The sequence below is a fragment of the Palaemon carinicauda genome, chromosome 40 (genome assembly GCF_036898095.1).
Source record: "Palaemon carinicauda isolate YSFRI2023 chromosome 40, ASM3689809v2, whole genome shotgun sequence".
Lineage (NCBI taxonomy): Eukaryota > Metazoa > Arthropoda > Malacostraca > Decapoda > Palaemonidae > Palaemon > Palaemon carinicauda.
This window is the reverse complement of record NC_090764.1, coordinates 47,774,859-47,801,715: the sequence shown is the minus strand read 5'-3', so window position 1 is coordinate 47,801,715 and position 26,857 is coordinate 47,774,859. Positions and strand designations below refer to the sequence as shown.

The following is a 26,857-nucleotide window of genomic DNA, read 5'->3' as shown; positions in this document are numbered from 1 at the left end:
TTGCCCAGACTTTACGACGTTATACCTCTTTGAATCATTTAGCTCAAGCAGCTCGTGCGGTCCTACAAAATTCATCTCAAATATCTCAGATGTTGGCTGACCTTAACAGAGTTGATTTTCACAATGTTCAGGAGCAGGTAAGCTGTGGAATATATTGGTTATTTATTTATTTATGGTCAATTGAATTCCATTGCCTTTGGGTTGAATAACTTATTTAGCTGTTGTGCAGGCTTTTTTAATTTTATTCAGAGATTTTTCTGATTAGCTTTTTAATAGAATTGAAGAAAATTTTGTTATTATCATTTCCATACAATAAGTTTCCTCCCAACAAACACATTGCAACTTCAAGCAGTAGTGTAAAACTGGAAGACCTCAATATTTGATGATAGCTCAGTAGCTTGTCTGCAGGAATAAAATAAGTGATATGCTTGTTAAAAGTTTTTAATAGCAATAAATATTTGCTGCGGAGTAATTTGAGTCAGGCCATTTTTCTTTTTGGAGTGATGTTCAATGTAACTAGTATTTAAAAGGCTGAAAACTTTTTACTCAAATTGTATGGGGAATTTAATAAATTGTGAAACCTTCTGTAAGCAAGCTATGATAATTTGTGTTGGTTATATTTAGCTTACATACAAGCAAAGTATGTTTAGTGGTATGGCTAATGGTATGTCTGATAATTTTTTGGTTGAAGGAAAATTAGTTGTAGCAAAACAGCGGGGAAATAGAGTAGGGGGGTGTGTAAAAGGGAGGTAGTGAAGGTTGAAGAGTTGAAAAAACTAAAGGTAAAAGGTTAATAACAAGAAAGATTGGAAGTGGCATATGACAAGAGCAAAGGAAGAAAAACTGATGATCTAGAGGAGGAGTGGAAGATAGTAAAAGAAAATTTTGTTGGGATTGCAAGTGATGTGTGTGGCAAGAGGATTGTTAGAAGCAGCATGAGGAAGGGTAGTGAATGGTGGAGTGAAGATGAAATTGGAAGAGAAAAAGAGACATTTGGAGAGTGACTGCACATATATACATATACCAAGGCACTTCCCCCAGTTTTGGGGGTTAGCCAACATCAAACAAATGAAACAAAAAAGGGCACCTCTCCTCTCTACTTCGTTCCTCCGAGCCCGACAAGCGACTCAACCAAGTTTGGCTGGTACTGCCAGGGTGCCACAGTCCACCCTCCCCCGTTATCCACCACAGATGAAGTTTCATAACGCTGAATCCCTTACTGCAGCTACCTCCACGGTCAATCCAAGGCACCGAAGGAAGCAGCAGGGCCTACCGGAACTGCGTCACAATTGCTCGCCATTCATTCCTATTTCTAGCACGCTCTCTTGCCTCTCTATCATCTATCTTCCTATCACCCATAGCTTCCTTCACTCCATCCATCCACCCAAACCTTGCATTCATCACCTTCTTTACCAGACAACATTGCCAAACCACCTCAATACATTTATATCCACTCTAGCTGCTAACTCATTTCTTACACCCGTTCTCACCCTCACTACTTCATTCCTAACCGTATCAACTCGAGATACAACAGTCATACTTCTTAGACACTTCATCTCAAACACATTTAATTTCTGTCTCTCCGTCACTCATTCCCCACAACTCCGATCCATACATCACAGTTGGTAATTTACTTTCTCATACAGAACTCTCTTTACATTCATGCCCAACCCTCTATTTTTTTTTTTTTACTACTCCCTTAACTGCCCCCAACACTTTGCATCCTTCACTCACTCTCTGACGTACATCTGCTTCCACTCCACCATTTGCTGCAACAACAGACCCCAATTACTTGAACTAATCCACCTCCTCAAGTAACTCTCCATTCAACATGACATTCAACCTCGCACAACCTTCCCTTCTCGTACATCTCATAACCTTACTCTTACCCACATTAACTCTCAACTTCCTTCTCTCACACACCCTTCCAAATTCTGTCACTAATTGGCCAAGCTTCTCTTCCGCGTCTGCAACCAGTACAGTACCACCCGCAAACAACAACTGATTTACCTCCCATTTATGGTCATTCTCGTCTACCAGTTTCACTCCTCGTCCAAGCACTCGAGCATTCACCTCTCTCACCACTCCATCAACATACAAGTTAAATAACCACGGCGACATCACACATCCCTGTCTCAGGCCCCCTTTCACCGGAAACCAATCGCTCACTTCATTTCATATCCTAACACATGCTTTAATACCTTTGTAGAAACTTTTCATTGCTTGCAACAACCTTCCACCAAATCCATATAACCTCATCACTTTCCACATTGCTTCCCTATCAACTCTTATCATATGCTTTCTCCAGATCCATAAACGCAACATACACCTCCTTACCTTTTGCTAAGTATTTCTCGCATATCTGCCTAATTGTAAAAGTCTGAGTCATACAACCCCTACCTCTTCTAAAACTACCCTGTACTTCTAAGATTGCATTCTCTGTTTTATCCTTAATCCTTATAATCAGTACTCTACCATACACTTTTCCAACTACACTCAACAAACTAATACCCCTTGAATTACAACACTCATGCACATCTCCCTTACCCTTATATAGTGGTACAATACACGCACAAACCCAGTCTACTGGTACCATTGACAACACAAAACACACATTAAACAATCTCACCAACCATTCAAGTACAGTCACAACCCCCTTCCTTCAACATCTCAGCTCTCACACCATCCACACTAGATGCTTTTCCTACTCTCGTTTCATCTAGTGCTCTCCTCACTTCCTCTCTTGTAATCTCTCTCTCATTCTCATCTCCCATCACTGGTACCTCAACACCTGCAACAGCAATTATATCTGCCTCCCTATTATCCTCAACATTCAGTAAACTTTCAAAATATTCCGCCCACCTTTTCCTTGCTTCCTCTCCTTTTAACAACCTTCCATTTCCATCTTTCACTGTTTCTTCAATTCTTGAACCAGCCTTCCTTACTCTCTTCACTTCTTTCCAAAACTACTACTTATTCTCTTCATGTGAATGACCCAATCCCTGACCCCACCTCAGGTCAGCTGCCCTCTTTGCCTCACTTACCTAGCGCTTTACTTCCACATTTTTCTCTATATCTTTCATACTTCTCTACACTATTACTCTGCAGCCATTCTTCAAAAGCCCTCTTTTTCTCTTCCACTTTTACCTTCACTCATTCATTCCACCATTCACTGCCCTTCCTTATGCTGCCTCCAACAAACTTCTTGCCACACACATCACTTGCAACCCCAACAAAATTTTCTTTTACCAACTTCCACTCCTCTAAATTACCAGTTTCTCTTACTTTTACTTCGTCATATGCCATTTTCAACCTTTCTTGATATTTACTTTTTATCCCCGGTTTTATTAGCTCTTCAACCCTCACTAGCTCCCTTTTACTTCCACCTACTCTATTCCCCCACTCTTGCTACAACTAATTTTCCTTCCACCAGAAAATTATCAGACATACCGTTAGCCATACCCCTAAACGTGCACGTCTTTCAATCTTCCAAACATTCTTTTAGTTATCGACACATAATCCATTAACGTCCTTTCTACCACTCTTCCATTTGCCACTCTTACCATGTATATGTGTTTTTATCTTTCTTTTTGAAAAAGCTAGAACTTATCACCATCTCTTGCTCAACGCACATATCTACCAGTCTCTCACCACTCTCATTTTCACCTGGTATGCCACACTTCCCAATGACACCTTCTACCTCTCCAGCACCCACTCTAGCATTTAAGTCACCCATGACAACTACATAATTCCTTCTACCCAGTCCTTCTACACACCTAGTTAATTCATTCCAGAACTCATTCCGCTCTTCTTCACTTTTCTCACAACCTGGCCCATACGCACTGACAAAAGCCCAACATTCCCTACCGAACCTAACCCTTACCCACATTAACCTAGATGATATCTCCTTTCATTCCACTAAAGAGAAAAATGTGGAAGTAAAACGTAAGGTAGCTGAGACAAATAGGGCGGCTGACTGGAGGTTAGGTTAGTAGTTTTGGAAAGAAGTTAAGATATTAAGGAGGGGTGGATCAAGAAGTGAAGGGACAGTTAAAGATGAAAATGGAAGGATGTTGAAAGGAGAGGAGGCAAGGAAAAGGGGTCTGAATATTTTGAAAGGTTTTTGAATGTTAAGGATAATAGTGAGGCAGATATATATGCTGTTGGAGGTGTTGAGGTGCCAGTGGTGGGAGATGAGAATGAAAGTTAGATTACAAGAGAGGAATTAAAGAGAGCACTAGATGAAATGAGAGCAGGAAAAGCACCTGGTATAGAGGGCGTGATGGCTGAGATGTTAAAGGGAGGGAGTGTGACTACTTGAATGGTTGGTGAGATAGTTTAATATAGGTTTTATGTTGTCAATGGTACCAGTGGACGGAGTGTGTGTGCATTGTTTCGCTATACAAAGGCAAGGGAGATGTACGTGAGTGTTGAAATTCTAGGGGTATTAGTTTGTTGAGTGTGGTTGGAAAAGTGCTGGTAGAGTGCTAATCAATAGGATTAAGGATAAAACAGAGGATGTAACCTTAGAAGTGCAGGGTGGTTTTAGAATAGATAGGGGATGTATGGATCAGATTTTTACAGTTAGGTAGATATGCAAGAAATATTTTGCAAAAGGTAAGACGGTATATGTTGCACGTATGGATCTGGAGAAAGTTAATGATAGAGCTGATGGGAAGCGATGTGGAATGTGATGAGGTTAAATGGAGTTGGTGGAAGGATGTTGCAGGCAGTGAAGAGTTTATACTTAGGCAGTAAAGCATGTGTTAGGATAGGAAATGAATTGTGTGGTTACCAGTGAGAGTGGGGCTGAGACAGGGATGTGTGATGACGCCATGGTTGTGTTCAATTTATTTGTTGATGGCGTTGTAAAAGACGTGAATGGTCGAGTGCTTGGTAGGATTGAAATTGATAAATGAGTGATCAGGAATGAGAGCTGAATCAATTGTTGTTTGCAGATCATACTGCAATGGATGCAGACTCGGAGGAGAAGCTGGGTCGATTAGTGACGGAGTTTAGAAGTGTGTGTTACAGAGGGAAGTTGAGAATTAATGTAGTTAAGAGTAAGGTTATGAGATGCACAAAAAAGGAGGTTGGTGCTAGATTGAATGTCTTGTTGAATGGAGAGTTACTTGAGGAAGTAGATCAGTCCAAGCGCAGTACTTGGTGTCTGTTGTTGCTGCAAATGGTGGAGTGGAAGCAGATGTACGTCAGAGAGTGAATGAAGGATGTAAAGTGTAGGGGCAGTGAAGGGAGTGGTAAAGAGTAGAGGGTTAGGAATGAATGTAAAGAGAGTTTTGTATGAGAAAATGATTGTACCAACTGTGATGTATGGATCAGAGTTGTGGGGGATGAAAGTGACAGAGAGAAAGAAATTGAATGTGTTTGAGATGGAGTGTCTGAGGAGTATGGGAACGAAGTAGTGAGGGTAAGAACGGGTGAAAGAAATTAATTGACCACTAGAGTGGATACAAATGTGGTTAAGTGATTTGGCCATGTAGAGAGAATGGAAAATGGCTGTCTGGTGAAAAAGGTGATGAATGCAAGAGTTGATGGGAGAAGTACAAGAGAAAGGACAAGGTTTTGGTGGATGGATGGAGTGAAGAAAGCTCTGGGTGATAGGAGTATACATGTGAGAGAGGAAAAGAGCATGCTAGAAATAGAAACGAATGGTGAGCGATTGTGACAAAGTTCCGAGAGGCCCTGCGCCTTGGTGGCAGCTGAGGTAGCAGAATTAGGGGATTCAGTATATGAAGCTTCATTTTTTTATGTCAACTATCCCCCCAAATTGGGGAAAGAGCCATGTAGATAGACGATAAAACCTCTTAATTAGAGTCCCATCTCCCCCCCCCCCACCTTGTGGTTGCAGAAAACCTCAGATAACATGCTATATTTCTATCTATAAGTACAGTACACTGTATACTCCTTATGTGGAAAAAACAATATACATTTATGGAAGTACACCATATAATACCTTATTAGTATTGCCTATCACACTATACTAGTACAGTATACAGTACTGTACAATATGTACTTTTTACATACTACTGTATTGAGTCCGGTACACTTTACAAAATTGTATAGTTACAGTGTTATACTATTTCTGTAAAATCTGTGGACTTACTGTGGTACGATGAATACAAACATAGCATGCACAATACTAAACACAGTACACATAACCCATACTCTGCATGTTGAATTTACTTGTGCTGTCTTAACACCACTTAAAAGATAATATGTGCAATGTACACGCTACGTACTAGTAATTACGTAGTACACCATAGGCTACCCAGATACTGAGTGCTTCCTTCTTCTTGTCACTTTACATTTGTGGAAAAGATACATTCATTTTAATTTTAAAAGATTTTTTAACAAATTAAGCTTTTATTTGTGAATTGTCAATTTTAAATTTTTTTTCAGGCATCTTGGGTTTGTCAGTGTGACTCTGAATTAGTTGAGCGCCTTGAAGAAGATTTCAAAGCCACTCTTCAGCAGCAAAATAGCTTAGAACAGTGGGCAGAGTGGTTACAGGCTGTAGTTTCTCAAGTGTTAAGGCCTCATGAAGGGAAGCCAGATTTTCCAAAACAAGCTCGGCAGTTTCTTTTGAAGTGGTCATTTTATAGGTGAGTTTTTTTTAAGATGTAGGTATATTAATGATAGTTTTCTTACAAGAACATGAACATTGTAGAGCAACCAATTCATTTGTAGTGCAATGCCAATTGAAACATCACAATAAGGAAAGTACTTGTATTATCAGTTTCACTGGTGTAGGAGTTACTTACGTTTTGTTTTGAGTAAAGTACTGCATTTTTTGGCAGGGGTTCTAAGGGTGTTTTTATACAAGGAAATTTATGTTTCCTACATTATGATAATAAACTTGGTGTGGTTTTGCTATGCATTTCCATTTGATATGCTATACAGTACTTAAATTACTAGTATCAAGGAAAGTACAAATGTAAATTTGAGAATTCAATAAACAAGTTTTCTTACTCAGCTTTCCTTTATTTGCCATATAGTGGCATTATAGTGCATTATATTTCTGGCCCAAATGTGTACGAAGAATAGTTTGGAACACAGTATATATTTGTTAGAATTCTAGTCTTATTTCTGTTCCTTTGGTAAATTTTAACATTTTTACAGCTCAATGGTGATTAGAGATTTAACTCTTCGTAGTGCTGCATCGTTTGGATCCTTTCATTTGATACGTCTTTTGTATGATGAATATATGTTCTATCTTGTGGAACATAGAGTAGCCTCTTCCCTTGGTTTGACTCCAATAGCTGTCATATCTCAGGTTAGTAACTGGTGTATGTATGTAGTTAAATTAAATAATGTGGATAGTTTGGTGGGAGGATATCAATTTTGAAGGATCATTAATGTAGAATATATAATCCCTGATCAAGCACTCTGTTCACATGAAGTATTTATATTTCAACTCTTGCTTCCATAGTCTTTCCTTCAAATCTTTTGTATAGAACTTTCTATCTTCCTTGTTTTATCTAGTCTGTGATTTACCTGTTCTCCTAAAATACTCTCATCCAATACATTTATCCAAGTACCCAACTTGTTTTATTCTCTTCCACCATTCATACAGCATCCATATTAATGTGAGATGTTCCATAGTGTAACTAGCACTGTAAAATTTATTTGAAGGAGATAGCATCTGTGTTTGAGTACTATGGAATTTTGTAGCTTTTGTTGTGGTTAGAACCATTATTTGTCAAGCTGAATGCTTTTATGATAGTAATTTGATGCATAAAAAAAAGTCCTTAAAGGTCTCCTCCCAAAATATTTTATCTCTCATCCTCTTTGCTATTTTGCCCAATGAAAATGTGGTGCAATAGTACCATGGTAGTTGGGCTGTCAGTTGTCACTCATGGGTCAGGTAGGAGGGAGATAGTTGGGTATCATGGGCTTGTTGTTTGGCCTGGTAGAGAATAAAATATTTTAACTTATTGCACTCCTTGTTATGTTATGATGTTTTGGGCTATTTTTAATTAGTAACCATTACAACCTATTAAACTTTTGTACTGTGTAATGATAATAAAAATTACTTTATATTTTCAAATCCTAGAATATAGAGTTGTATCTATTCTTGAAAATGTAATGATCTTTTTAGTTGCTGTAGTAGCATTTACTATTTACAAAAGTTTTATTTGCTTTGTATAGCTTTTTTTCTTTATCTATTCATAAAGTAACTATTATTACCAATACTATTATTGTAAATTTGGTTATAATGATACAACATCATATTTAGAGAGAATAGGATATAATTTTTACTGACAAGTTCAACAAACAAAACTTAGCATATTTGAAGGAACAAAGTAATTAAAAATAACGTAATATAATAGTCTTTTGGTAACATATATAATATTTATAACAAAACAACACTTTGATATTTAAATACACATAGAAAAGTAGGATGCTATAAGCCCCATGGCTCCAACAGGGAAAATAGCCCAGTGAGGAAAGGAAATGAGGAAATAAAACATTTTAAGAACAGTAAACTATAAAAAAAAATAAAAAAAACACAAGAGGAATAGAAATAAGATGAAATACTGTGTCTGAGTGTACCCTCAAGCAAGAGAACTCTATCCCAAGAAAGTGGATGACCATGGTACAGAGGCTATAGCCCTACCCAAGACTAGAAAACAATGGTTTGATTTTGGAGTGTTCTCCTAGAAGAGCTGCTTACCATAGGGAATATATTTTTGTGCAAAAGTTAGATGGCCATTGAATTGTTTAACAAGCAGTTATGCAACAGGTGGGAGAGGGGACGAGGACCTTACCTTACCTGTCAAAGACTCGTCACTTACATTTTCTGGTACATCAAGTACGGATGTACTGTACCGATGACCCTCAAGCGAACTTTTCATTTTCTCTCCTCCACAATACTCTCTCTGTGCTCATGCTACAGGTATGGTTGTTTTCAACTATCCCTATGTGCCAAGTGTATGTAGTGGCCTACTTGTGGTGGCAGGTGTATGCTTTGTGGGGGGAAAGAGCTTTGCTTCTTCCTTCCATTCTGCTCATCAGGTGCATCTGCCTTTGCTGCTCCCGCGCTTATTCTCCTGGCTCATTCCTCTAGGAATGGGCGGCAGGAGCAAGGAGCTCTTAGACCTAAGTCAGCAAATTTTAAGGTTCTGGTGGCGTGGCATGTAGAGTTCCTCCTATGTTCGCTGCACCCCATTGGAGATTGGAGGCTCTTTTTCATTTTTACTACTGCTGTGACCTAAGGAGGTTTTGACTTTCTTGGGCCTTTCAGGTAGGTTCTCCAGTGGCAGTGTCCTCTTGGCGATGCCAGGGGTGAAAGGCGTGTCAGTGTTCCGGTGATGCCTGTAGTGGTTCCCATTCTCTAACTGGCCTGGAGCCATATGACTCATTCTCCCAGTGCCAAGATCACGAATGGGGCCATAGGACGTATTATCCCGATGCTTTGGGCTCTCCCAGAACCGGTCACCCTTGCCTTCCCCTTCCCTGTGCTTCACCCTGACCCTTGTGTGTGTGTGTGTGTGGGGGGGGGCGGGGGGTTATGTATGGTTCCTGTTGGAGCAACCCCTGAGGTTCTTCCCTTGGAGAAAGCATCGTTGTCTTTGTTGCTCAGACTTTGATTCCTCGACTTGCAAGCCTGAGGGGAGTGTTGGAAAGACGAAAGAAATGTGGACTTTCTTCTTCTTCTCCAACTCCTCTTCTTATTGTCTTCTTTGGCTTCGGAATATCACTTCCTTTAGGATAAAGAAGTTGAGAAGGGTTTGTCAGCCATAGTCGTATGAAAGAGCTCCTTTTGACACTACCATTATAATTAGGGGTGGACAACATCAGTGTGGTTCCCAACCACATGAGGAGGAAGCCATAGCCTTGTGTTTTAATCTCCCCGGGCTTATGCATAGGAACGTGTTCCTCTGCATTATGGGCTGGGCTTATGTCCCCAACTACCAAGTGGGACTGGTTTTATGGCTCTGAACGTAGGTCACAGCCTCAAGCCTCTGCCCCACTGGGGCTAGACATGGGTCCCTGGCTACCCCGTTAGCCAAGTGTGTGACTGCTGTTACAGCTCTACGTTTAGGCCCCTGGGTCTAATGCACAGGACCGGCTCAGTGGCCCCTGGTTGTGAGTTCAAGCCGTGGCTAGGGTCCCAGGCTACCTCGGTAGCCAAGCGCGACAGGTATTGTAATCTTGCCTTGGTATTATTATAAAACTACACGGGAAAAACTTTACTAATAAGAAATTGGGTTACATATAGAAAAACTCCTTTTCTTCCAAATTTACCTTTTTTACTGTCGCAAATAAATAGTTAATAAGATATACCTGAATATATTCTATGGTAATGGGGGCCACTAAGTAGAAATCAGGGGTTTTGAGTGGGGAAAATTGACTGGCGAATCGATAAAGGTAAAACTAACTTTTTTTCCTCTATACTGTACATTATTCTCTGCAACCCACAAAAAATTGCACAAGATATGGGGATCCTATCCCCCTGAAATATCCAGAGTCAGATGTTTCTGCTCTCGTTTGTGCATAGCTTCTTGTGCAATTACGAGTTTATACTTCCTGCACACCTACTTCCTTCCCCTACCATGTGACGAGACAAAATTTACCATATTTGGGCATGTATGTATGCTGGAGTGTGACAGGCAGGTAGTTCTGTGACACACCCCCGTTTTCTTCGCACAACTGTTCAGTTCCTTTGTAGCTGTGTTATGTGTCAGGTGTGTGTTGTGGAGCCCAACATAAAGTGTAATGGTTGCTCTTTTGGCTATTTCGATGCTATAGCTAAGTTTATCATCATGGTACTCCTGGTCTAGTGAATCATTTTTTAAAAGCTCATTGTGTTACCCCTCAAAGGCTAGAGTGTCTCAGGTGTGATTTTGACTTGGCTTTTAGGGAAAACCAGCACATTTTTTACTGCAATGCTTTTGTAATGATTGACAAGGCCAAAAAAAATGTCAATCATAAAGTAAGGAATTATTTGTGATTTACTTCATCATAATGTAAGGATTTATTAGTGACTTTATCAAAACGTACGGATTTACTTATGATCTAGATTTAGTTTGTGACCTGAGAGGGGGTCTGGGGGGCTTGCCCCCCCATATAAGTCTGTGACCTGGGAACTACTGGGTTAGGTTCGGTGGGTTTGTTAGGTTTTGTGGCCTTTTACAAATCTTGAAAGTGTTAAATAGTCACGTTTTGTCCTATTCTAGCACACCCAAAATCCCAGGTTCTCACCTGTGTCCGTCGGGAAGGGGGGTCCATAATGGTAGAACTGCTTATTTGCAATGGAAATAATGGTCAAATTTGTTGAAACCATACTATTTACTTCAGAAAAGCTGTGTTTCATATTATAAATATTGTCCTGTGTTGTTCTATAATTTTACCATTGCGGTGCTGTTGCACTGGTCTGGGGCTTGAGTCTCTGGTAACCAAGTGGGATATGGCTGATGCCCTCATGTTTTGGCAGAGGGTCGGTGGCCAGGACCAAGTTCCCCACTTTGTCTTGCGTTGGCTTGGTGTCCCCAGGGCTGATCCAGGGGTCACGGCTCTGTGCCTCAGTCTCCCTGGGCTGAGGCCACAGCTTGGCTCTGCGGATTGTCTGTGCAGGCCTTGTACTAATGCACGGGCCTATGGCCCCCCCGTTTCCAGGCTCCACGCCTCCCTCCCTGTGGCTGGGCTTAGGTCCCTTCAACTACCTTGATGTCTGGGTGGGACAGGCTGTTTGGCATCTGTGTCAGCCCCCTGGGCCCAGAATATTAACCCTATGTCTGAGGCCTGAGCCTCAGGCCATGGAGCCATGATTGGGGTCCCCGGCTATGGTTTAGTGTTGGCTCCATGTTTTTGTCCCTCCACGGTCGATACGAGGCAGGGCTGTGATCTCATATCACAGCCCTCTTGGTGCGTGGCTCGGGTCCTCCTGGCTACCTTTATAGCATTATGTTACAGGGGTATTCTCCTTGTGTTGGTCCCCGGGACTAATGCATGTGACTGGGCCATGACCCTGTTATCACCAACTCCCCAGCATTGTAGATCAAGTTTCCTGGCTATACAGTAACAGGGGGTGGTCAGGAGTTGTCTCCAGACATTTATTGCCCTTTGCTTTATGAAGGGCAAGAGTGATCTTCCTGTGAGGCATGGGGCCATAGTCCATCTTTTTCCGCTCCCTCTAACAGACGAGTAGTATGAGTACTCTTTCCATGTCCGCCATGTCAGTTCCAGGATTTTTTCCCCAATGTTACTGGCCTTCCCGCGAAGCCCTCAGTCCCTTTACATGTTCACCTGTTCTGGGGCTATGGATTTTGTTTGTCTCTAAGTCACCAGTATCTAAGGAGACAGACACAATCCTGGATCAGTACTTCTGACTGACGCCTCTGCACATTTTGAGGGAGCGAGTTGTAGGTAGGATTCCTAGGATCTTTCTTGGGGTGGGTGTAATCCTTGATCTTCGGGCAACACTTAGGTCTCCCTCAAGGGCCCAGGCCATCCCTGGGGCACTCCATTCCCAGGCTAGTTTCCTCAAAAATGTCTGTCACGTAAATCCTCAGTGCAAGGTTTGCAAGGAAGGCCTCTGGGCCTTCCCTAGTTCCTGGAAGGACTGCCCACAACTTCCTGGAAGGAACCAAGTAGACTGCTGTCGAGGATTTGCAGTGGTATCCAGACATCTGTTGCCCAGTCTCTCATGAAAAGCCTCTCTGGAAGAGGAGATGTTAGACAACCTCCACGAGTGAAGTTGAAGCAACTTCACTGCCCCATGAAAAACCCTGAGATTAGAGCTTTTGTAACAGGTTGGGGAGAGGAGGAAACTCTCAGGATTTCTGACAGGAGCTGAAGGTCAGGATACTACTCTATCTAGGGCTACTTTGGAACTGAAAGTTGTGAACAGGTTTGGCGTTGCTCATACCTGGTTTAGGACTTCTTAAAATGCAGATTGGCATAAAACCATATACTGTATGTTGAGGCGATCCTAAGGGTGTTGGAATATATCCTCGAATGCTACCTTTGAATCTGGAACTGGTGAGCAGTAAATTAGCAGTTTGAGATTCTGTGATGTCGCGAAGAGGTCTATCGTCAGGGAACTCTTCAAAGACATGATCTTCGTCACTACTTGAGTACAGACCATTCTGCCCGAACTGTTTGTGTCCTGCTCAGCTTGTCTGCCACTATGTTCTTCTTACCAGAGATGAACCTAGCTGAAATCATTACTGAGTTTGCCTTTGCTCACTTAAGTATCCTTACTGCCAGAAGGCATAGCTGCCAAGACATAGACCTCCTTGCTTGTTTATGCAGGACACTAAGGAGGTGCCACTCATCAACACCACCGAGTGTCCTTTGTGAAGAAGGCAAAATTCATGTACAGCTAGTGCAGTCACTTTCAACTCTTGAGGTATTAATATGGTCCTGGAGTTTTTTCTGCGACCTGATTCCCGAAGTAGTGATCGCTGAGGAGACGCCCGCATACTTCCGTGGATGCGTCTATGAAAAGAAGCAACTTGTGCTGTTGTAAGAGGGCATCCTTTTAGGAGGTTTGTATCTCATCCCTTCTCGATTCCTTGCCTAGGCGGCACTGGGAAGAGTGGATCGTCTTGGTGTTGGAACCATGATGATTTTAGCTCCCATTGCAGGGATTGAAGCCGGAGTCTGCTTCCGGGCATCAGTCATTCCATCGATGTCAGATGGGCGAAGAGCTGCTGCCATGTTGCCATTGATGTGCTGGCAGGAGAGGATGGAGCAGGAAGGGGCAAAGCTGCTCATTGCAGGTGAGGGATTCTGTCTCGAGAAAGGAAAACTTTCCCTTTTACCGTGTTGATCTCCATCCCCAGGTAACTAGTCTCTGCTTGGGGAATAGGACAGACTTTTCAAAATTTATCGAGGACCCCCCCCCCCCCAGGTTTTGACAAATCAAGAAAACCCTGTCTATAAAGAGAAGTTCTACCAATTCCGCTAATATTAGGCAATCGTCCAGGTAGCAGAGGAGGCGGATCCCGTTGGCATGCGCCAATGAGGAAACTAGCTTAAATATCCTTGTGAAGACTTGGTGCAACATAGACATGGCGAAGCACAGAACACTGTTGCTGAAATAGAAAATTGGTATCTTTTAAATCCAGGGTGACCAGGAAGTCCCAGGCCCTGATTGCTTGTCTGACCATGACTGCAGGGTACACTCTGAATGGGGTTTTCTGAACAAACTTGTTCAGTATGGAAAGGTCAATGATAGATCTCCAGCCTCCTCTTACACGAAAGAGATGACTGAAGAAGCCTGGGGAGCTCTCATCGACTTCCTGAAGAGCACTCTTCGCTAGCATGGTTTGCACTTCTTGAAGGACCAGGTATTTCAACAATAAAATTATGATTTCCCCAGAGGTGGAATCAGCGGGGCGGGGGGAGCTGATGAAAAGGAGAGAACTGGATCGAAGGAGCTCCACCATCCAACTTTCTGCCCCTTCGAACCTCTACGTCCTCCAGTTGGCTTGTATATGCAATGCCCCAACGGTGATAAGGTGGGGGAATGCCCATCCTAGAGTAAACACTTTCCTCGGCCCCTAGTTGTGGCAGGCATAGAAAGGTTGTGCTGAAGGCTTTTAAAGGACTGATTGCTTTGGCCAGGATCCGGCCTCTCTGAGTTGGCTTCCGGAGTTGAGAAGGTTGTCTTTATGACTTCGACGGTCCAAATAAGGAGGCTGAGGGTGAAGAAAGGACATCACCTGCTGCATAATTTAGTCTTGCGTCTCCTCCCATTTCTCCATAGCCGCTTCTACTTTTGGAGGGAAAAGTGAAGATTTCTTAGGGAAGAGTTCCACAGGAACAATCCTTCTCGCCAACCAATGCGTACATGGAATCTTGATGTTATGGCGTTCCAGTGCTTTAGCATCCAATTGGACCACTGATTGGCCACCTGTTGCAAAAAGAATTAACCACCCTGAATCCTATTAGAATATGTCTTCAAGTGCCTGTTTCTTTCCAGGGTCAGTTAAGTCCTATGTGTCGGCTAGAAAGCCGACCATCTCGGATCAGTGATCAATCCAGGATAAAGCCTGCACGGTTGCTATGGCTCTGGCCTCCATGCCAGATGACTCGGCCACTGAGAAGGATACTGGAACAGCTATCAGACGATCCGACGAAAAGCCTATAGTATCGAGCAGAAGAGGAGAAAGAGCATCGTGCGTTCTTTAATATTTTTTTTTTTTGCCTTGTAGAGGTGGCTGCAATCAAACAAGAGGCTCTCCCTGCCCTTGGGAGTCCTTGCCTCCAGCAACCTGGGCTTCAACCTTGTCCAAGACCAACCAAGGAAATTCCAGACAAGGTCTACCGCTGGAAGGGGTGCAGCAAAGAAGGTCGATGGTGTGCTTCCTGCCCTTTGGAGGAAAAAGAAGGCTTCACCAAGACTGTTGACTTTTCTGATACACCTCAGAACCCTCAGGAATAAGAAATTGGATTCTCCCAATGCGTCTGGTAATTTTGGGCCCGCTGGCTGTGGAAGTTTTCTTCGTAGTCTTCCGAGTCCAAAACATCTTTCATCTAATTTGGAATCTGGTTTTCCTAATTCTGGAGTGGCTCTTCTGCTACAGGAGGCTGAGAAGAAAAAGAACTGGCCGTTGCTTCCTTCCTCTGGATCGGGATCCTAAACACCTGCAGCTTATGCTGCACTCTCGGATCCTTAGGTGGGGTATTCTTAAAAGCTGTCTTACAAATCCTTCCTTTCCTTGTTCTTGGCCCCTGCTGCAAGAGATGAGAAAATGCTGGATAATTGTCTACGTTCATCTGGGGCGATGTCGTCTTGAACTGGATGATCAGTCATCCTCAGCTTCTTAGTTGGAGAAGGGTGCTCCTCTGTAAAAAGAACTTGGGAACAAGCAGTAATTGTCCACCAGAGAAATTTCCCTGGGGGGGGGGGGGGAAGCAGAGAACCTCTATGATTACAGTAGACAAGAGTGTCACCTCTCGGGGATGTATCCTGGATCTTTACCGTAATCCGCTTCTTAGTCCTGGGGTTGACTCGTGCAAGGTCTGACAAAGAAAGCGAGATCATAATCTACTATCTCGAAGATCTGAAACTTGCTTGGGATTTCTGGAATGTCGTTCCCTGCGAAGACTGCTTCCTTGGAAAGGATCTGTCTCCCTTACCTGCAGGCCACTCCTTCCATCCTGGACAAAAAGAAAACCTGCCAAGAAGCTGGGTTATTAGGGACCGTACATCCTGGTCAAGTGACGAGAGCTTATGAAGGCCAGGTGAAGAATGCTTAGCACACCTAGTAGGGGTGCAACTACAATCAAGAGACTCTTGCGAGGGCAAAAAGTGAGATGGGTGTGCCAAAGGTGAATGCTTAGAATGATCAGTAGCAGAGCTCTTACAGCAATAGCGAGATGAATGATCGATGTCCTTTAAGGAAGTCTTTTTTGCAAAGATCGAGAAGGCGAGCCTTTACAGTGAGGCAAAAGCCTCGAAGGGCTATGTCTGGAAGAATGGCAAGACAAGGAGCGGCCTGACGATGCTCAACATGAGGAGGTGTGAATGGGCAAGACGCATTTTGAAGCGGAGCTATCTGGGGATCGCTTAGGCGAGGCTCGTTAGATAAGGAAATCAGAGAAGTGCGTCTGGAAGACTTCTGCAGTGAGGCTGAGATATGGTTACTTAAGGCCTAAAGCGTAGCGTACTTTTAAGCATGAGGCCAGAGTGCAATCAGCTTTACGAAAAGACTGATCTGACAAAGTGCTGGAATGAGGGAGCTTGTGTGCGAGGATGAAGTGTGACCTGCTCTATGGTCATCATGCTCAGAAGAATCGCTGGAACAAGCACACCTTGCACGTGAGAATTGTGATGTGTCTTACGAACAGCATGCTCAGAAGAAGTGATTGAACGAGCGAACAAGGGATGAAGTGTTTTCTGTTCTGCGGTTAACCTGTTCAAGTTAGTTCCTTTAGTCGCTGCAACTAAACCATCCTTGTGTGCTAAGGATGGGGGTGTGGGGGAGCCTATAGGTTCACCTGCCGAGTCACCAGCAGTCATTGCCTGACCCTCCGTAGTCCTAGCTTAGGTGGATATGGATATATGGTCAGTCTCTAGGGCATTGTCCTGCTTCCTAGGGCAATGTCATTGTCCGTTGCCATTGCCATTCATGAGCGGCCTTAAAAAAAGAAGAAAAATAAAAAGAGCGCACCTTGCGCACTTATAAGTATGATCCACTGTGTGGAAATCAGGTTCAGGAGTGCTGGAAAGAGTGCCTTGCGTGTGATGCTAGAGTTGCTAGAAGGTTGCCTAAAACTGTGAGGTGGCGAAATGCACTTGGGACGAGCAGAGCATTAGAGGAAGCCTTGTGCCTGAAAGGTCTTGAAGAGGAGCTCCTGGAAACTGGTTCCATATGAGTTGGTCATCAGGGTAAGTCATCCTTTGAGATAGCAGACTGAGGATGAAGGAGACCCCCGTACAAGAGGATGTTCTCTAATACTTCTCTTAAGAGATGGATTGCACTGCAATGCAAAGCAACCTGGCAAGCATGCTCCAAGGAACTACAGTGTTCAGAAGGAAGAGAACCCCAAGGCAGGGAGAGGCCCATCTGCTCTTGATACTTGAGCTGCTTAAGGACAGGAACAAAGATCTGAAAATGTAACTCATACTCCATCCTTTGCTGGAGTCTGGATGATGACAAGTTCCTGAGCAGGAGCCAAAGGTGGGTGGCCGACAGTGAAGATCTGCTGAAGTCTTCAATGGGGAACCTTGAAAACCCGAGGAGGGCCGCAGCATACGGGGGGCATCAGTCATATGAATAAAAGAAGGCTCGCCCTGAGGAGGAGGAGGATCTGCGGTTCCACAAAGGGGAAACGACAGAACCCCCTTGTCCCTGGGCTTTTTAGATTGACTCTGGAGAAAGCAAATTGAGAAGAGTCCCATGGATGGAAAAAGCTGCCTGGGGCTTCTTTGACTCTGAGGATGACCCGGAAGGCAAAGAATTCCTCTCGAGTTTCTTCCTCCTCCTACCAAACTTCCCCCACTGGGAGGATAGCCACTCTACAGCCATCAGAAGGCAAGGCCTGGGAACAAATGTCCTTGGCAGGATCCACATCCAAAACGCTCATAAAGGCACTGCAGGTCTTCGGCGATATGCCTGGACATGTCCACATAACACGAGGCACGATGAAAACAGCAAATACACTACTCTTAGTTTCAGTCAGTGAGAATGTGTGCTCTCACTGAAGACTGTAATCTAAGTGGGTTGTCAGTGAGCCATCAGGCGTGTTTTTACACCTCCTTACATCTTTTAACTGATGTACTCTGGCTTCACTGTTATCTATTCTCTTGGGTAAAGGGCAATGGTTTGTATTTGTGTAGGAACAAATACAAATTTCTTTAAAAATTTGTGATTTTTCATGCATTTTAACCTGTAACTCATATACAATTTACTTATAATGTTTTGCTACTTTTTCAGGTTTTAGGAGGAGGAAACTATATTGTAGTTAATGGTGAAAGTGAGGCTAACCATAGGTCTGATGGTGTTCACCAAGCAGTCAAGAGACTCAAGTATGAGACATCTTAATTATCCTTGTTGGTGTTGTGGTGTTGAAACGCATGGTGCATGCATAATTAATAGTAATCATTATACTCTTAACATCATTGAAAACTCCCTCTTGTCAAGTGGCATTGAAGACATGGTAAGACTTGTGTTCCATGTACTTGTGAGATTTATTTATACAATAGCTGTATTTTCTGGCAGCATTTGAAGAGATTAGGAGCTGGAAACACTTGTTCAACATGGCAGGTCTAGTCAGTATTACTACAAAGAAATTCTCTGTGCAGCAAGTTTGATGATACAATACTGAGCTGTTCTTTTATACGAGATTAAAATATTTATTTATTTGCTGTAGTTTATTTAAGAAATTGCAGTATAATTTGGAAATAAAAGTGGCTACTGCATATTTACTTAATAAAAGTATATTGTTTTAAGAGCATTTTTCTAGTAGAGCAAAGATAGTTAAACATATCAATCTATTATTTTCATTTACAGTATAAACAGTTCCTAAAAGTTATTAATAAGTAATTAGGAAGGGTTTTTTACATGTTTAAAATATGTATGTATAAAATGAAAAATTTTCAGTTTTGCTTAAACTATTTCTAAAGAATATTGTGAAATTGGTGGTGGATAAAAAATCTGTAATATTTAGGAGTTGGGTTAATTTTCATGGTCTCGCATCTTTTTCACATTTTGATAAAGGTAATTTATATTATTTAATACTACCTTGAGCTTTTATTGTATTTTTGTGTGCAAACTTGCATTGAGAAATAACTATTTATGGAATGTAATTTTGAAAAATAATTTATAAGCAAGATTTTTTCATAATTTAAAAGGAAATTTTTATAGTTTTACCTTTTTATTTCTTGATGAACAATTAAAAAAATTAGATTTTTACATAAACAATTAAGGAAGGTATATATCAAAAGATGTGGATGTTGTGATTTTCCATGTTCTGGTATTTTCTCACATTCAAATATTTTTATCAGAAGAATGCATTGTACCAAAAGATCCTAATTCCATTGAAATAATTAAAAATATTTTTGTCTCTGGCATAAGAAACTATGTAGCTTTGACTAGATTCTTCAGTACTTGTCTAATTTTGTAACCTGGATATTTTAGTGTCTACTTTTGACCTATCTGGACCCATACATTTTTTTCCCACTTTTTGTGCCAAACCACCCTGTGACAAGCTTGTTGCTCAAACACAAATCAGGTTGATTTTTTTTTAGCTAAAAATCAGCAGAGTAGCAGTCAGTAGTAGTTTTGCCTTTGTTGCTGTAACATTATTCATGCAAAAAAGCAGAATTTAAGATCCCATTCGTACATGAGACTGATCATTTTGTTTCATAGATGAGGGGAACACATAATAAAAAGCTCGAATCAAATACTATCATTCCCATTTTTTCTTTTACATACTACTGTATATCACTCTCTATATACTATATATGGTATCAATTCATTGGAGATGTATATGCGGTTTTAATTATTTTTGTATTATTAGGCATTGGGGACCTGTTTGAACTATTTATTGATAATAAGTACTTTTAAAACTAGAAGAGTAAGGTTTGATAGCAAGCCCTTTCACTCATAGAATAACCTACACTTAGTGCAAGAACTATTTTGGCCATGGTTATAATACAGTATAGTATACAGTTTATGAACACTATAACTAGACCAGAAAAATTACACAGAATATCATATTATTTTGAAAATAGAAATCTTAATCAAACATTTGGAAAGAAAACAAATGTGTAATCTCTGGCAAAATTAAGTCTCCAAATTAACCTTTTTTATTAAAGGCAAACCACAAAAAATCATGCATACATACTGCTTCATAAATGTTTAAAAACTAAAACCCAAAGACTTCTAAAGTGAAAATAAGCAAAAGGATCAAAATCTACTGGCCCAAAAATGAAAGATGAAATAATCAAGTAATAAATGTCACATAGAAAATAAACTTTCATGTAATGTACTTATGTAAATACTAAAATAAATTGTGATTTCTCAAGTATATCTGAAAAACAAAAACGTACTTATAAAGTTGGCTGCTAAGAATTTATGATACCCAAATATATTTAAATTTAAAAGAAAATACTGTGTCAAATCACAATAGGTGACAAACTTTCAGATTTTAATAAGAATGTATAATCATCCCAATGAAAATTGATAGAAATTGTATTCTGCTTATGATAATTTTCAGTTACTCATCCCATTTTATACTATTGGTGTTACTCATGAGATAATTTTAAGACTAAATTAATATTTCAGGAATTTGAATAATTTTTCTGCACAAATATAAGTATTTCTTTACAAGAATAAAAAATACAATGTCATAAACCATTATCGGACTTCCTTCCAGTTTTCTATAAAATCTTATAAAAGTAACTATCTTCACTTCAGTGTCCATTCATTAGCAATTTACTGATAGGGAACATATGGAACTTGGGTATTAATTGGGGTATCCAGAAATTAGACCAGGAATAATACAAATATATCTATTATAGAATTAATGAACATCCCTAGATAAATTATTTTACGTCCCAATTCAGCTCATGCTTTATTAATTCATTACAAAGAATTTATTAGAAGCCTTTTAGTTATCACAACTGAAAACTTTTATGATGGAAATACCTAGAAAAATAACAACGAAGGGACACTAAAGCCAGGTCATTATTAACTTCAAACTTTGAAAAAATCTGTCGCAGATATATCGCAAATTAGATGAGTAATCTAAAGCCATATATTTTCTTTTTATTTCAATAATTTTTCATACTCTAATTTTGTATTTATAAAATTAATATTTTATGAATACTAATGGTTATACCCTCTTATACTTTTTAAAGTAACTAAATTTAACTACTGACACTTCGTTACATATACATAAATTAAAAAATTAAAATTGGATTACTTACCACTGAAGATATATAAACTTAGCCTTATTGCGGGAGGTTACCACCCCTATTTGCTGTTTAGTTACATGTTATATTTTCTGTTGTCCTTCTATATTCTATTAGTCGTTCTTGATCTCCTTCAGACACTTCGGTTCACAGCCACCAGAAACCTGAAAAGATGCAGAAAGTTTAACTGGCACCATAGGGTTTGTAAGCAATTTGCAATTTTAGCTAAAAATGCAAATAAAAAAAAGAAAAAAATACATCCAACACGGATAAAGATGCAGAGTGATGACTCGGGTGTATGCCTTGAAGCAAATTAGACAGTGTGGGATGCTTGATAGGGATCCTTCAGTTTGACAGCCAATCAGCTGCCAGGATACTAATCAGCATGCTCCGATTGGTCAAGTCTCCTCTACTTACCAATAGCATGCCTTGTACGACATCATTTGGGCAAGCTAGGTTGCTCTCCTTACGCTTCCCGAGTTTTGTTTTCCATTAGCGCGTACAATTCTATAGTACATTACACATTTTCTTCTTCCTGACAAACTAAATAAACTATATAAATTGCATTCTTGCTACCGAATTAAACTTCCGTATTTCTAATTATTACAGTAATTTACTGTATTAATTTTTTAGGCCCAATATGATCATTTGAAAAAATAAAAAAAAATTAAAATCTGAAATAAATATAAAACTTCTCTGCCCTCAGAAAAATAGGATACAAAGAGGAGTCCGTGATGTAAAGTTACATGAAATATATATAGTGTATATATATGTATCTGATATAGCAAGGGATTACTGTATTTAATTGGATATCATGGAAGTAATGTCTCTGGCAGAATTTTTAACACTTGAAAATAGACTTGCAGTATTAAAAAGAAAATAAATAATAAGAGTACTGGAAACAAAACAATTTTGAAATTTCATGGAATGTAAATTCTATCTTTAGTCTTGACAATGAAATATTATGTATGATGTGATGATAAAAATTACACTCGGGGAAAATTCATTGTACATTTATCAAAGTTACTAGTATCGACTTCTAATTTGTGAAATAATAAAACAGGTTTATTCATAAACTGAATGGTATTTATTATTCATAATAATATATGGATGAGGAATAAATACCTTTATTAGTTTCATAGTGCCTTAAATTATTTTCCCATATAATTTTACAACAGAATGAGAGAGTGACTAACAGTTATCGATTGCAGGACATATTTATTAACCTAACGTGTGTTAAGCAGTACAATTTACGTCAAACACTCAACCCACACAATTCCAGTACTGTACACAGATAAATCTAGGATAGAACACAAACCAGATTTACATTTAATTCAATCTCACTCAAAGATCATACCCAAAGAATAAAAAAAAAAATACTCCTAATTAAAATTATATTTTTAACAATTATACAGAAACTTTCTGTGCTATTTGTAGATAGTGCTAAGTATATAATTCAATTGTGAATGTATTTGTTTTTCATGAAAAAACTCAATGTGTATGTACAGTATATGATGTTAATTCTAATAAATGCAAGATGACACATTTGGTTTCCAGTAATTTTTGCTATGAATGACACCCAGTCAATTAACAACTAGTTTCCGTGTACAGTACAGTATTGATAATTGTGCTTAGTTTTTTCACAGCCTTTATATGTGCCACAAGCTCAGCATATGCTTAACATTATCATAATGAAAGTAGATAAATGGAATTCATTAGATTTTCATTTGAGGTGGGAAAAAAACTTATATAATTTGTAAAAACAACAGATGAATATAAAATTGTGTTATAACTAATAAGGGGCAACTTAGGTGGTCAATTTCATGATTGTCAAATTTCATATTTGATTTGTGATTGAATATACACTTTAACTGAAAGGCTCATAAGGCTCAGCTTTTTTATGTATTAAGTCAAAATGTAAAATCATCTTAAAACATACAAATATTGATCCATACAGCCTTAGGTGTTAATAGATAAAACCTTAAAAGTTAGGTCACTATTCAAGCAAATAAAATACTATATAAAGCTACTAAAAGAGCAATTTCTGTTCTTGGTGGTTTGGCATAAAGAGTTTCAGAAGGCTCAACATTAGGGTATGGAATTCTTAAATACTAGGGTATGGAATTCTTAAATACTGTACTTATGTCATTTTCATACTTGTGCATTGGTAAGTTTTACCTTTGATAAATAAAAAAATAGGAACAAACGTTAAAACTTTTAAGTCTTCATAAGGTAGTATTTATCCTCTTACTTCACTCAACCTCATTTACTGAACTTCACCATATTTATGTTTATAGAAATGCCAGTAAATCTTGGGGAAATATTCCTGCCATTTGACAAAGTAGGTAAAATTGGTAAGTCAACATGAAAGCAGAGTGAATCTAGTCGCTGTGTTAGGTTTAAAAAGAATTCACTTCAGCTATTAGATAGAAACTCATATTTCACAACATTTATGAAATTTCTAGCTAATGCTTCATAAACATGTCCAGCATATGATTTATATAGACTTACTGAAAGGTAACCAACATTATTTGCCGTGTTATTTGTAGATAGGAAGATTTACAAGTTTGATGACATGGAGCTTTAGTTTCAAGAGTGCTTTTGAATATATTTGCAGTTAGATCTTTGCACTCTAGAGTAAATATCTTCTAGGATGTTTCAGATGTTGTGCATTTATATTTTTATACAAGAGGAGCAACTAGTACACAATGAAATGGTGCTGGTCGCTGTAAATTATTTTTTTCTTGAACCAGACTTGCCTGAAAGGGATTACTGTTGCCATAAGTTAAGGATAACTATCTCTAAACCTTGCTATGTCTGGCAAAGGAGGAACTAGTGTTAAAAAATAAAGTATTTCAGAAGGTTTGTCCTAGTATGTCTGGTTTAAGAGATGTAGATGTAAGATTGCTTATGTAAAGAAGTGTGATGTGTCTGCCTATCCTGGAATTGAACACTCCGAGCCAACCCTTTCCTGCAGGGAGACTGGACAACAGGAAGTACATTTCCAGCTCACCTGGCAAACTGTGGTATTCTTCCTATATGTTGTTTTGCTCAATGTCTCCATCCAGAGATGAAGTCTATGGAGGATTGTGCACAAGACCCTCTCCTCCTGCGGCTCAGTGTAGAAAGCTAGAAATTATTTTTCTTCCAAATGACTTGCTTAAAAGGATGGAGTGAGATACAAATTTGAATATTATAACTTTCTGTAAACAGTTTGCATCAGTATTATTATAATGCTAATATTTAAGATAGCTTGGTGGCCAGGACAGGATATGAGACATTTGTGTGCATCAGAGCACTGCAGACTTTCCATAACTGATATGGTTATATCCGTGTGTTGTGTGGCACCGCGTGGCTTCCAAGTCCCATAACCTGTCCTGGTCCGTCAGAGTAAGGTGAACATTTTATGTAACTGTTAAAGAATATTCTTTGGATATAATTTGGGTCTCTTTCTACAGCTAAACTTTATATACCACATAATTCATAAGTGCCAATATCAAGCTGATATAGGCTGACAGTTATATGACTAACCAGGGTAATAAATGATACTGTAAATATACTTTTTATGATCTTGTATTACTTTGTGTACTTGAAAACAAGACTTTTCAATAAGATCTTTCAAGAAAATCTTAGACAATATCTTTATAACAGACTTAAATGTTGAATGTGATACTCTGTCGTAGGTATACCAGGCCATTTTTTTTATATATATCCTAATCTCAGATGATAAGGTCAGTGGACCAAGATTATAAATATATATGTTTTTGTGTGCCTATTTCTCATAATGACTGATAAAAGGACAAGTTGACTCACAGGTAGCCAATTAATGTGTGATCTTTCAAAAAGAGTGCTATAGTACTCTTCAGAATTAGTGTGTGTGTGCCTCTCCTGCACTGTTTGAAGTTCACGAGTGACATGTTGGTACAAATATTTTAATGTTCGTAAGGTTCACAACCAAATGGTCACAGGTTGCTTTTTGTAATGTAATGTAAAGTAGACTATTGAAGTTTTGTATTTCTTTATTATGTATGTAAGAATTTGTTTAAAGTGTTTATTATATTATCAGATAACCATTAATAACTGAATCAAGACGTGGATGATTGACCCACAAAATGTAATTTATTTCAATGTATTTAATAGAGGATGAGATGTAATCATTGACAGCTGTATTACATCCTGTTCTGAATATATGTTAAGTAATTCTGTTATTTGTGTTAGCATGAGGCTAAGCTGCATTTTGTGGCAAGTAAAACTAAATTTTTATACACCCTGATACTCCTTCAATTCCATATAACATGACAAAGATGTTCAGGTGTATTTTAAGAAAGGTCTTAGTGTCATATTTTTGCACAAAATGCACCTTTGTTCCATTCTTATTTATGTTAATCGTAACACAAGCAAAAGAGCAGGATTGTAGAGGATTTCATCATCATATGGGGAAGGGATTACTGGCTAATGTTGTCTGATGGAATTGAAGATTTCATTCTTTTTTTCTCGTCAATAACTGTGCCTAAAAAGCAATCCCTGTAACTCACTATGGTGATAATCCATGTCTTAATGTTGTTCAGAATGAGTAAAAGATATGTTTTATATGTTTGTTTTGTATGATGTATGAATAAACAGGGAAAGATACAGTATTTAGTTTTATAAACCCTAAATTTTACTCTGGCTTAAGGTACTTTTTTTTTTTTTATTTCATGAAATACAACTAATAGGATATGACAAACTTGGAAATAATTTATATTTTTCCTACCCATACAAACCTGATGCTCTTTACTATGGAGATACATTTTAGCGACAGATGAAATTAGCCGTAATACATTAAGCGAGGTGATACTTCCCTCCACTGGCCAGCAGTGGGTTAGTGGGGTGCAGCCTCTACCCAGCTCGCACGTGCAGCAGCCACCACACGCCACTTTGCAATTGCTGGCAGGACTTCTAAGGGGTAGGTGATGACAGACAAGTACAGTATGTGTAAAGAGCTTCAGGTTTGTATGTTTAGGAAATGGATTTTGAGCAAAGTGAAAAATCAATTTTTGGGTGAGAGTGCCATGTTGTCCTGATGGAAGGTTCCTTTAGGTAGCCTTTCTAAGGGATATTTGCTACAGTGATACTCCCAGAGAAATAAACCGAAGGTCTCCAGGATTCTAACTCCTGGCGCGAGTATCCAACCTAGGATATCGCTAGGGATCAGGGACATATTTTTTTAGATATGACACATAGCAATCTTCACCCCAAATAGATTTAACTCTTTGATGTAAGGGGGAAGAGTGGCGAAAGAAAAGAGGTGCCATTATAAGTACCCCGGTGGACCTCCTATCCGTACTACTACCGGCCGCCATTCCTTTTACCTGTCTTTCAGCAGGAATAGCCGCAGATAGAGTAGTTTCGGGTGGGGTCAGCAAAAGGGTGGGTCCATCAGGATGACATGGCACTCTCACCCAAAAATAGATTTTCCCCTTT

The 26,857-nt window shown here is 39.6% G+C and overlaps 1 protein-coding gene across 7 annotated transcripts in view; it reads left to right on the top strand.

Moving 5' to 3' along the window:
• LOC137631761 (DNA-binding protein RFX2-like) overlaps nucleotides 1–26,027 on the top strand; it is a 375,379-nt gene extending 349,352 nt beyond the window's left edge. For all 7 annotated transcript variants that reach the window (XM_068363701.1, XM_068363700.1, XM_068363703.1 and 4 more), the window contains 4 exons: nucleotides 1–137; nucleotides 6,421–6,623; nucleotides 7,141–7,294; nucleotides 18,414–26,027. The exon at nucleotides 1–137 is cut by the window's left edge and continues 19 nt beyond it. In XM_068363701.1, the coding sequence (XP_068219802.1) occupies nucleotides 1–137; nucleotides 6,421–6,623; nucleotides 7,141–7,294; nucleotides 18,414–18,521 (602 nt within the window). In that variant the 3' untranslated portion in view covers nucleotides 18,522–26,027. The remainder of the gene's footprint in view (nucleotides 138–6,420; nucleotides 6,624–7,140; nucleotides 7,295–18,413) is intronic.
• The last annotated feature ends 830 nt before the right edge of the window (nucleotides 26,028–26,857 follow it).